The 13494-nt window shown below is 37.7% G+C and overlaps 1 protein-coding gene across 2 annotated transcripts in view; it reads right to left on the reverse strand.

Moving 5' to 3' along the window:
• The window catches only part of arhgap21b (Rho GTPase activating protein 21b), a 68081-nt gene that overhangs the window by 43003 nt on the left and 11584 nt on the right, over nucleotides 1–13494 (reverse strand). Inside the window, exons 3-4 of one of the 2 annotated variants that reach the window (XM_077214483.1) lie at nucleotides 380–553; nucleotides 258–279 (exon numbers count right to left, since the gene is read on the reverse strand). In XM_077214483.1, the coding sequence (XP_077070598.1) occupies nucleotides 258–279; nucleotides 380–553 (196 nt within the window). Of the gene's footprint in view, nucleotides 1–253; nucleotides 280–379; nucleotides 554–13494 lie in introns of both variants that reach the window. The other variant, XM_077214396.1, reaches the window with a different exon arrangement.

Consider the following 13494-nt stretch of genomic DNA (forward strand, 5'->3'; position numbering starts at 1 on the left):
AATACCCAGATAATGCACTTGATTAACCGAAAACACAGTGTGGAATGTTGGACACTTCATGCACTCAACTGTCACAACTTTGCTTACGTAGCAGGGTTGGGGGATATCAGACACTGATGCAAGACGACAAAATAACCTTCTAAAATTCATACACTTGATGGTAGAGTGCTAGGTGCACAGTATACGTGCATAGTGTTTAATGTTATCTGGGACAAAACTATATATTACATTTTATGTCACTAAAAGTTATAACTTGCCTCTGTGACCATGGTCTTCATCCTATAAGAAACAAACAGAAAAAATAATTTATTGTGAATTTTGAAAAATATACAAACAATACTATGCTATGAATCTCCTGTGAATGAATGATGCACACTACCTTAAAATTGGAGTGCACTGCAGACTCTGGTGGGTACACAATGAAGTGACGCAGAGTGAAGCCGAAGCCTTGTGAAGTGCGACGCAGACGAATCGTCTTAGGCCCTGGCCAGCAAAATGGCTCTTCCTCCAGCTGGAAGAGCAATCCTGAAGAATCATCCTGATCCACCACATCCTACACAGAGAGAAACATGGAATCATGAGGAAGCAGTTCTTTCCACTAACAAAATCGATTTGGAAGACAGGACCTGATCAAACTGTACAGATCGTGACATATTGCCACTGGCATTTACACCAGTGAATCACTTTTGTGAGCAAGAAAGCACTTAACAAGAGCTCTTCTCCCTTTCACAGAGGACAACCACAACCTGGAGAAACAGCATAATCTGTTGCGCATGTGGTAAAAATGAAAAGAGAAATAAAACTTGACTGTAAATTTTTTTTAAATTAATACATATTGTATTAATATTTTTAAACAGCCTAGTCAACAGACTGAAGTCGGATCAACACAAGGAAGAATCAGAACTGCTATGACGTCATCATCCTTGACATTTTCCTCTTCATACGGAGGAACGCCCACTGAAGGTTGAGTCAGGACTGGCCTGATGTCATGTCTGGAGGGTGTGGGTGATGTTTTATGTTTCATCTTAAGTTAATTTTCCTTTGTGGAGCATATTTAAGGAGGATTCGCTGTACAAATTTGTTTTGCTGGCATTAACATCGAAAATCTGTCGCTGAGGACAAAAAACAGTTTTTCTGAATTCTTTTTAAATTCTTTTATTTACTTTAATAAGGCTCAGGTTGTGTGATTTGCTCATGTTGAGGTCTGAAGCCTTGAGCTTTCTCTTGATCTCCATGCCTACCAATTCCAGAGTGGGCAACTCCGCCTCCGTCACACACTGCTCTGTTTATGGAGTATTTATAGTCTCACACCTACCCAATATTCACGCCCTACCCTTTACTGCCAAACCTCCTCCAGCAGGGGTGTGAGAAATCAAATATTCCCCCTCCATAAACACAATCTAACATCTGAAAAACTACAACTGGTGATGTTTATAAAAGTGTCACTGTTGTTTGAAGTAGAAACCAACCGATAATATGCAATACATATTATTTTTTGTTTAAATGTCTTATAACCAATACGCAGTGAGAATTTTTTTTTTTTTTTTTACTTTTTGACAATAATTAGACTACTTGATTAGTTTTTAATGATATTTTTCTAGAAAGATTTTTCACAAAATGCCCTAATGAAAATGACAAAAACAGTCAAATGTCAAAATCTTTGGTTTAAATTACAAAAAGGAGTATTCAAAATGTATTTAACTTACAATCTGCAACTGAGTGAAAAAATATGCTCCAATTCTCAATTTAATGTCAAATAACTTTACATAAGTTATAAATCTGCAATTTTCAGTATCTGATTCAGTAGTAAAGCACACACAGATGCAGATAAAAACATCTGGGTCATGTTTGCATTGATTTCGGTCATTGGCCATAATTCTAATCTTGAACAGGATTAGGCATAAAATATTTATATATGGGAAAATCGACTGAGAATTGAACAAATAGTTCTAACCTGGCTCAGAGGAGTCTTTGTGGTGGTTAAGCGATAAGATTTACCAAGGGATAAGGGATTAGAAACCACCTTACAAATGGTTGTCAAAAGCAAAAATGCTACGAAATGCACATGAAATTTGGTGAGTGTGACATGCTAGAACTAGGGTTGTGCACACCACGAATATTTGAATATTCAATCTGTAATAATTATTCAAAAAATGAAAATACTATTAGAATTTTGCTACATGTTGCTTTGCCATCAGCAGCAAATCTATGATAAATCCTAAACTCAGAGTTTTAACTAAATGCATTGGTTGGCGCTGTGAGCGTGTAAACAAGTTTGATTTATTTGATCACCGAATGGTGCCGTCTACCTCCTAGGCACAGCAAAGTTTGAAATTACTTTGATAAAAATGATCTTACTAAATGATCTCACAAAATGGAATCAAATTAGTTAACATGTTGTGTGCAAACATTGTCGATTGAAACGGAGTTATAATGTCACCACCACAATGAGAAATCACATGAAATCCAAAGACTGAAGCATCATTATTGACCAGTCGAATAAGGAAAGAAAGTTGTACATCACTGCACGCCCGAGCGAGCCGAGAAGATAACTTATTTGATAGCAAAATGTTCGAGAAATATCAGGGATCCAGACAAAAATAAATAAATTAAGGAGCCATTGGCTATTCTCCTATAAGGAAAAGAAAAATAGGCCAGTGTTTCCCCTACAATGTATTCATCAGCGGCGTAGCGCCGCCACTGGATTTTCAAAAAGTTTCCATGATCAGTAATATCACGACATTCACTTACACACCTAAAAACACTGAGACATGGCGACCGGCGGCGCTGCATGCGGTGGCTCTGAATCCACTTGTCAACAAGATAGGAGGAAAGAGCCACATATGTAAATATTTTCGATTACTTTGTCATGTCATGTTGCCATAAGAGGCCGTTCACATAGCGTGCAAATTCATTATTTCAAATGCGGCAAGCTCGCTCATAAAAGCGACGCGCTCATTTTTCCAAGCGCGCCTCTGTTCATGGTTGCATAGCAACGACAGACGCCACGGGAGAGCAAGCACTTGTGGAAAGGAGAAAGTGGTACGAACTGCGCTCTCCATGAGGACGAGGAAATATCACTAACTACTCATAGTCCTGATAGTTAAATCATATTTAATTTTTCAGATGAGTCTACTAAACTGGTGGTGGTTGAAGAGAAAGGCGGATGGGGAATGGGGGGGGGGGGGGCTTTGTCACTTTGTGGGGCTTCAGTGTCACATGATCCTTCCGAAATCATTCTAATATGATGATATGTGATGCTCTTTTTTTTTAAAGATTCTTTGATTAATAAAAAGTTAAAAAGAACATCATGTAATAATATTTCACAATATTAGGCTACTGTTTTTTCTGTATTTTTGATTAAATAAATGCAGGCTAGATGAGCATAAGACATCTTGCAAAAACAAAAAATACCCCCACAATAGCATTTAATTTCCAAAGTGCCTTAGAGATTTTCTATGAAAAGCCCAGAAAAATTAAGTGCTCACAGATTGGGTGTGGCCTTTGCCATTAAGATAAAATTTTCAGTAAACTGTAAATAATCTTTTTCTGGGTTGTGCCGTTTCATTTTCCCCCTAGCTGAAAATGAACACAAAAGAAAAACATGAATAATCCGGTCTAAAATTATAAAATGAAGGTTTCTGTTTGTGACCAGTTCAAGGTACGTGCTGCAATTATCATGCCTTGAAACTGTTGACAGTATGTCATATTTGTGTTTCTCAAAATGTCCATTTCTATCCACAAAACTTGCCAGAAGTCATAGTTTAAGGGGGAAAAAATCTTGCGGAGGTACATCCCCTTTTTTTTTTTTTTTACTTTTAAACCGTTTAACTGATAGTATTAGGTAATTTTTTTTACTTTCGGTAAAGTATCTGATAGTTTTACAAAACCCTCAAATGTACTGTTATGACCACTAGTTCCATGCACACATCTTCCATGTCTTACTATTTGTTGCTCTGTTTTGACTTCTAGGCTATGTACTCTTATTCATTCAACATAATACCTTATCTCAATTAAATGTACTGAAATGAATGTATGCGTGACACAAAAAGGCTGTTTATTATTTTCGCCGGTAAAAAATATGCTTGGCTGGTGGATTTTTTCATCTACCAGTCCCCGTGGCAGGTGAGCCAAAAAGTTAATTTCGGACCCTGGTATCCGTCGTTTTCATACGATTAGCTTGACGGGAGTTAATCACTCATCATTGTGTTTTTAATGCGCCATGTCAAAATTCAATTAGTTATTTTAAAAGAGCCTGTCTCAAGATGCAGTGGTCTTTCCCATTAATTAGCGCTCTGTCTGTCTTGTACTCTCTCTGGAGTGAATGTCTGTATATGTAGCCCTGTTTACACCTGGTGGTATTATGCGTTTTGATCGATACATTTGGACCATATACATTTATTCACCCATAGACCCTCTCCTCAAAGAAATCAGGACAGAAGGGTTTGGAAGTGGACAAAAGATACAGATTTAAACACCAGGTGCAAACAGGAATGTGTCTTTCTCGTCTAGTGATCCAATTGACCAAAACGCATCTTAATACCAGGTGTAAACAGGGCCTGTGTGCAGTGAACGCGTATACGCATAAATGATCATTCACTATCATTTAATAATACTTGTCCACATTCATATTATATTTAGCTCGCTAGTGTTAAGTTAATGCTTATATTTGAAACAACCCAATAATTTGATTAAACATCTTACTTTTAGGGATTTAGGACAGGTTGGGGGTTATTTATGATGATTTTTAAGAACATGATTCTTTTCAGGAATATTAATATTTCTTAAATTATGTCTTAAGAACATTCTGTAAAAAAAGATAGGAACATTCTTAAGAAAAAGTTTGAGAATACGAAATTTTCTTTTTTTTTTTTGTTAGAAGACGACAGATTATTGTCTATCTCTCTCCATTGTGAAATGAACATTCATAAAAGGAACAAGCGACATTGCCCAAAAGTTCATCAACGGTCCGATGTGCAGCACTGAGAAAAAAAAATCTGCTGATGTTTGCAAGAAGTCTATGGAAAGGAGGGCTGCAAAATCATTATCCCACTCATGACTAGTTGATGAGGTCACAACTGGAAAGAGATGGAAGAAACATCCTAAGCTTTTGTCAGGTGTGTGCTAGGGAACACTGACTCAACAGTGAGCAGGCTATAGAGCTATGGTCTATTTTGGTCTACTACACAAGTATTCTTAAGGTTGAAAAAGTGGCTGGAATATGTTCAGAGGGTGCGAAATTATGATTTGCCCGCCTGAATCTTTGAGGAACGAGTTAATAAGTCTGAAACACAGCAAGTGCACATGAAATCTGAGAGGCTGTGTGAACTTGTGCAGCTGGTTTCTGTCAAGAGCTGTGACAATTTCCAGAATATTACGCTCATTATTTAAACTGCTGAGCCGTAGTAAAGCTGACTGCAGGATGCTAACAGTGTGCTGTAAAGCAGTTAGTGCTGTATAGTGCTGTATAGTGCTGTATACTAGAACAATTCCAGAGATTGAGGTAATGGGAACTCATAGATTACGAACATAAGCTGATTTGAAAAGCTTAGGTTTACAAAACGAACTATTAGAACTCCCTTACTAGTCATAATGTCACCGATGTTATCAGAGCACCCCACAGTATTTTCTCACAGATCTTTAGGACCCTTCATATGGCTATATGGCTAAATATCGATACATGGTGTAAATACACTTTTTCCACTTTTCTTATTTGAAAAAAATAAATAAAACTATTTATTTTAAATGATGTGATTTCACATCCTGCCCAATGTTGACCTAAAAAAACTTCATATTGAAGGCTATGAAAACAAATATAGTGAATGTAAGCATCTAGGCTGTTATATGTGCAAAAAAGGGGTTAAAATCACATTACATTCTATTGTAACAACATTACAATCTAATGAAACTAAATAAAAACAAAAGCACAGACTAAATGTTAACTGGTAAAACACATTCACTCACATTTGATTACTCTATTACATTTAGTCTTTTTACTGTTACTGCCATCATAAAAATACACTTACTTGAAGGTTAAAATTCTACACATGGCACATTTAATGTCCAACAAAATTTTTGGAAAATGTAGCTATATTTTGGTCAGAATTATGGCGCTCCTGTTCTATTGTGCTCAGTGTGTGTGGTGTGCATGCGCGTCATGTGGCAGCATTCGCTCACTGAAGTCGGTGAGGTTAAGTGGAGACTGGCTTGCATAAGGCTAGCCCACTCCTTACAGCAAAATATTTTTTCAGATGCACTCGTAACTACTGTATATTGATATACAATATTGCCTTAGATAGATAGATGGACGGATTACAAACTCGATATACCACCCCAGCCCTAATATAGGCAAAAGTATAATCTGAGCTTGTCCATCATCCCACCTTACACATGACAATGGCCAGAAAGTGTGGCACATGCAAAACACCTGATGAATGGTGGAAACATTATTTTGGCAACACAGCAGTCATGCTGTGCCGCACAACTGGGCTGGACCCATTCACATCGTGTCACCAAGAAAAACTACAGAATGGCAACATTAATTAGCATTAATTATTAATTATTTCACACCCACACATGTATATCTCTTGGCTCATGCCCTCAAGAGCAAACTGGAACTCTTTTTCTTGGCCATGGAAATTCATTTTCAGAACCAGTGTATGTAGATTTAGGCAAAATTACCAGTGTCTCTTTCACGTGAGATCACAATCCCAACCGGATGCAAATCAGGAATAGTGCTCAGTCATGCAGAATGGATGTGGTGATTTTTCTCTAAGACAGAGGCAAGGCTTAGCTAATCCAAACAGATGGACATGGAGCAACTTCAGCACAGATACTCCCACACTTTATGGTATGGTGACAGACTAAACCAATAAATACTCTACTAACACCTCCATGTGCCAAAACCCCCATAATCAAATGGCCACAGCCCAGCCTTCTATGGAAGTGCTCCCTAAAAGGGAACAGAGTGTGTTCATGAAGGTGAGGAAAAAAATTTAAATGGGTGTTTATTATGAAATGTTGCAGATTTATTCAGTTGTTAAAGATGAACAAAGTGTGTCTAAAAATTTGCCTAAATATACTAAGTTAAACTTTCTCCCTGTCTGTAACTTTCAGTGAATAATATTTATCCCAACTGTCAACTAGGAAAATTTATAGAAAAGCATCAAGGTTTTGCAGCTTGAAGGTACAATATTCATATTGTGAAAATACGGTATATTTATAATGACAAGTTAATGAAGCACAGCTGAGTAAAGGAACCCTTAAATGGATAGTTTACTCAAAAATGAAAACTCTGTCAGTAATTACTCACCCTCATGTTGTTTTAACCCCGTAAGACCTTCGTTCATCTTCGGAACACAAATTAAGGTATTTTTGATTAAATCTGAGAGCTGGCTCACTCGTTCATAGGCAGCTAAGTGATTTCATCTGCCGGCCCAGAAAAGTTATTAAAGACATAGTTAAAATAGTCCAAGTGCCTACAGTGGCTCAACCTTAAAGGCACACTATGCAGGAATTTCATTTGTCAAACAGCGACCCCTAGAGTCGCTGTAGAGTACTTGTATTTAACGTTACTGTCATAAATGCCACTCACGCAGAGCATCTCTGCACTCACGGCCTGATTTTTTGTGTGTAATGTAAACCGTACAAAATGCCAGATGACATCAATAAAGTTACATGTACGTCGCATTATTTCATAACATTGGCCGTTATGATGTTGTTCGACATGATTATTGCAATTTATCACAATAGTTTGCAAATAGCGAACTAATTGACAACATTTATCATGATAATCGCAGGACTGAACTTTAACAGTGAACTTTCCTCACGCGGTCAGAATCTCGTTTCCTTTTCCTAGTCTCTTCCAACCGCGTTTTCTTAGCTTTTTCCATCGTCGAGTATCACGACTGAAATACCCGCAAGTGTCTTTGTGCTTCATATGTTGTTGTTGATGTGTGTGACTTCGTTGCTGTAAAGCATGTCATGATTCTCGCGAGATTTGTCGTGGGCGCTCCTCTCAAACTTGCATTGCTGGTTTTTCCAGCAGTTTTACTACCAGGATGATTCGCCCTTCTATGAGTTTGTTTACCACCGAAATTACTTTGAAGCTGTTATATTAAGGTACAATTCTTGCATAGTGTGCCTTTAAGTGTATCAAATGACGAGAATACTTTGTGCGCAAAAACAAAATAACAACTTTTCTCAACTATTAATTTTCTTACGTGTGCCACGACTCATGCGCGAGAACTGAGAAGACGGCCAAGCACACTCTTTGAGAGAAGTAAAAAAATAAATTAATCAAATTAAAATAAATATCAGATCATCCTCTATAACGCAGTCGCAATCTCATATGTCTGTAAACTGTTCCGTTGCCAAGGCAACGACTGACGCATTTGTATTACATTCCAAAGAGCTCTGTTATCAAACCCACAGTGGAAAATTAAACCATATCCGTACCGGCGGCTGGGCCGGATTGCCGCGGTTAAGCAACGAGAACGGTTTGGGCCGATAGCGGAAAAGTGTCTAATGATGTGAAATTGGAATGACCACTTCTGTCTATGGATATAAATGACATTTGGTTTTTTTGTCCTCCTTAGAGCTTGACATAGGGGATGGAACAACATAAGGTTAGGGAAAGGTTGATATGATCAAAATCTTATTTCATGTTATGAGAAATTATATTTCCTGAATTTTGAACATTACCACGTTAATAACTACTAGTAGAACTGTGAGCAAATATATAACCACGACATAAACAATATAGTAAGTAACTACGGCTGGGTATTGACACAAATTTCACGATTCGATTCACAAGCTTGCGATTTGATTAAATTCCGAATAAATTCAATGTCGATTATTTTGGATATATTAGGTACAGTACATGGCAAATTCTCTCAAGGAAAAAAAATCTCTCAACCAGCTAATGCTGCCAGGGGTGTCAAACTCAATTCCTGGAGGGCCACAGCCCTGCAGAGTTTAGTTCCAATCAGCTCCAACACACATACCTGTAGTTTTTAAATGAGCCTAAAGGACTTGATTAGCTGGATCAGGTGTGTTTAATTAGAGTTAAAGCTAAACTCTGCAGGGCTGTGGCCCTCAAGGAACTGAGTTTGACACCCCTGCTGTAAACTATACATGGGAGTTAGTTGGTAGGCTACTACATTACTATAATATCAGTGTTTCCCCTACCATTGTTTTGGGGGGGCGCCCCCCCTAAAATGCTGACGAAATCCAGTCATAAAAAAGGAATTTAGTGTATAACGCGGAATTTCACGGAATTTGTAAATTTGAGGAAAAAATAGAAAGCAGTTCAGTACACTTGAAATCAAATCGCGATGTAGACTAGTGTGTGTGAATATTAAAACACAAAGACTATTTAAATACGAATCCTGCATGTTCTGTGTGAATGAATGGTGCCGCCGACGCGCAGTTTCATTTACCACACACACACACACACACACACACACTGAAGCACGTGTGACGCTTGCGCTATTTTTTGGCCTATATGAAGACACAAACGCATGAATTTCCTCTCCAGGCTCTAGATCCACTCTGAAAGTCACTTCGTAATAGGGTTGGGAACCGAGAACCGGTTCTTATGCAGAACCGGTAGTGTTTTTGGTTCTGATGCGATGTGTGGACGAAGTGCTGGGAGCTTATCCTTTAATAGCGACGTCTCACCACATAAATATTAAAATTGTAATGAATGCACCGTCCCTCGCGCTATTCGTATAACAAGTTAAAAAAAATTGCGTCAGATATCAACGCAGAGAGAGAGAATAAGACAGTAGAGCTGCACCATTAATCTTTAAACGATCTCGATTCAAACACCCACGCGATCTTATTCCTAAATGACAAAAACTTCACACCGGGACATTCAAATCTGTTTGCGCTGTCGCTGACATGAAACATCTAACGTTAGCTTTACTTTCTGTCTTTTCAACAACACAGTATCGATATTTCTGTGTTAAAAATATTCAAATGATCACAGAAGTACTGAGATAAAAGTTTATAGTTCGAGAATAAACACTGATGTTAAAACAGTTAATCACCTTTTGAAAGTCGCTTCAAATAACGAAAATTCGCTTCAGAATTTACAAAATGTATATAATGAGCGATTACATCATGAATGCCTTTTTTCAAAACGTGTTTTTGTCTTATCCTGAATCACTACGGTAAGGCTGTAATAAGCGTTTAGACTCAGACTACTTTACACTGGTCGGTTCGGCACTGCTGCGGAGTAGCCCAGTGCCTGCGTGACTCATTCGCGTCATTGACATAAACATAGAGAAGTAGCTCCGGCTACAATGTTCTTCCGCAAGACGCATGCATTTCTGTTTATTAACTGCTAGAGCACTTTAATCCAGTAAGGAAACAAGTATTGTTTAATGATTCATAATACATGATTTCAATTAAGTAGACATGCTTTTTGATTGCAAAAAAATTACACCACGTATCCGTAACACGCCCGCTCCGCAACACTAGCAGTACACCCCCCCCCCCCCCCCCTAAAAAAGAATCCTAGGGGAAACACTGAATATTGAAGGTTAAACTGATTTGTACACAAACAATTACACAAATACTTAAATTACACTCAAGGAAGTTAATAATAAAGTTATAAAATCTAACTTTACAATAGGGTTGGGCGGTATTTCGGTAATATCGTATACCGCGGGGTCTTAAAAAAGCAACGGTATCAGTTTTAATACAGTCATTACCGGCACTCATATATAATATATAAATATAATTTATTCAATGCCTAAAAATGCTTTTATAGTTGTCATCAAGTGACAGTGTGGAGGAGAAAGAGAGAGAGAGAGAGGGAGAGGCGGTAAATAGTGACGAGGCAATTTGTAAACGTTGCAATAAAAAAGGTGACCGCGAGAGATGGAAACACCTCTAACCTAATGTCGCATATCCGAAACAACCACCCACTCACTGCTGCGCATTAGTTTATATTTATTAAAATATTATAATGTTATTTTTTTTACGTTGATAATGAAAACTGAACAGCACGAGTAAGATGGGATGCATCGGGAGTCAGACATTGACCACTTAATTAGGTTTCATTTTGTAAAAGGCCTTTCTTTAAAGTGAATTTCGTTTTGTATAAATTGTATCTTAATTTTAATAATTTTTTTATCAACCAATTGCCTGGATTTAATAAGTAAGAATCAAATATAGCAGACAACATAATCATGACATGATCGTGCGCTCGCGCCGCGGTCACTTGCATTGAAATCTCATCATAAATTAATCGAAACTCGGTGTATGTCTCACAGACATGACAGATAGGCCTATATCTAAATAAAGCTTGAAATTTCATTAAACTAAACAATTCAAAACGAAAAGAAATAGGCCACTCGCAGATTATTTAATCCATGATGTGCATTTCTCTCTATGCGCGTTCATACGGAAATGGCGATCATCAAATTAAACGAAACTATTCAAAACGAAAAGAAATAGGCTAGCCTACTCTCTGATTATGTAATCCATGATGTGCATTTCTCTCTATCGTTCACTATGGAGATGGCGATTCGTCAATTTCTTTAAACGAAACAAATTCAAAAGGAAAAGAAATATAGGCAGCATACTCTCTGATTAATCCATGATGTGCATTTCTCTCTATAGGCGCGTTCACTACGGAGATATCAATCGTCAATTTCTTTAAACGAAACAATTCAAAACGAAAAGCAAAAGGCTAGCCTATACCTTCTGATAATGTAATCCATGATTTGCATTTCTCTCTATATATGCGCGTTCACTAGGAGATGGCGATCGTCAACTTAATCTTTGCAGCACTGACAGAAAAGTTGTATTAATAAAAATCAATGGACGCGTGTCACCGGATTTACAAATGCACTTCTTGCTTGTTGTTTGTTAATTTAATTTAAATTAATGAATAAAAATGAATACAATTGTCATAATTAAAATAATTAAATATTATTAATTGTCCCATTTTTGCTCATTTATAAATAGTATTTATATCTACCACCCCCTCAGCACCTGGGTTAAAAAATGATTTGGCGCCACCATATTATAACGGCCCACGTATTAAAAATAGTCGAGTCTAAATAGGGCTACGGCTCATATTACATTTAATGCCGTCAGCTGGGATCAGACACAACGTGCACGGGTTGGCCTTGATTATTTTGTTTATTTTTTTTGCCCGATCTGGTATTCAGTTTCTGAACGGCGTAGGCACAAGCCAACAGTTTGGTGACGCTGTCTGAGCCTTATGTCATAATTTTTAATTAGTCACGGTAATACCGTGTACCCCGGTAAAATAGGGAGGAGGTTTGACGGTATCAACATTTGGATAACGCCCAAGCCTACTTTACAATTACATTATTTTACTCCAATTAGTTTTTTGAAATATAAATATTTAAATGGAGGCTGTAATAACTTGACGGATTTATTCAAACATGCATTAAATATCGAAGAACATTAAAAATGATAATGATTATGGTGCACATATTTATCCAAATCCTCCTCTCTAGAGTTAATTTCTCTAGCTGACTAACAAGTTTATGGTCACTGAATATATGTTTTTTTTCTGAGGTAAATGTGACGTTACGTGACATTGTATACAAGCTGTTTATTGGCGTCTTTCCGTGGTTGAAACACTGAGCGATTACATTGAACATACGGATATTCTGTATCTTTTAACATACCTTCTAATTCTCATGTTTATTCCACGCTGTAACTGGTATTAAAGCGGAGGAGATGATTGGTTCATGTGCACTCAGCGCTGGTATCGCCACATTTTTAAAATACCCAAGTTGGTACCTTTGACAAAACTATTCCGAAGTTAATTTTAAGGAAGCTGGTAAACACTGAGATGTTCCCAGGTTTAAATAAATGAGGTTGGTAAATTTGGCAAAGTACCAGCCCAGTTTATATAAAACATGTTAATAAGCAGTTAAATGTGTCAGTTTAGACACAAAGAAAAGTTTAGACGGATATTGTGATGCATCATTATTTGTATAGCAATATAGGGCTCGACATAAGCAATGGCCCGGGGCCAGTAAAAGAGTATGTCGGGCTAGTTGCCCGCGCGGGCCAGTGACTGGCCATCAGCAAAACAAACAGCAAACGTGCAAACAAACAGCACAGTGGCGCGAAAAGTGTCAATGTTACTTCAGGTTATTCATAACGTGTTAAAATTTCAAAGAACTATGAGGCTGATACGAGAAAGAGGACATTCCAAGTAGGGCTGGGCGGTATACAAAACGTAAGATACAAAGTAATGGAGCCTTTTAAATAAATAATGGACAAATTAAGTCTTTGAACGCCTCAGATGTAAAGTTATTCGCTCTAACAGCAAGTGATGGTCTGCTACAATGGCGGCCCCCAGGGAGGCTTCAGTTTCCGGCTGATGGATTACCCCCTTGGTGAATCTCCGCTAAAATTCAAGCTTCCGTTAATGAGCACCACCGCACGCATGCGCGCCAAACAGACACAAACTCATCAAACTTTAAAAAACTAAGTCCC

This window comes from Siphateles boraxobius, unplaced genomic scaffold (assembly GCF_051911475.1).
Source record: "Siphateles boraxobius isolate OS27281-9 unplaced genomic scaffold, OSU_SipBor_1 1, whole genome shotgun sequence".
In the NCBI taxonomy this organism is placed as follows: Eukaryota; Metazoa; Chordata; class Actinopteri; order Cypriniformes; family Leuciscidae; genus Siphateles; species Siphateles boraxobius.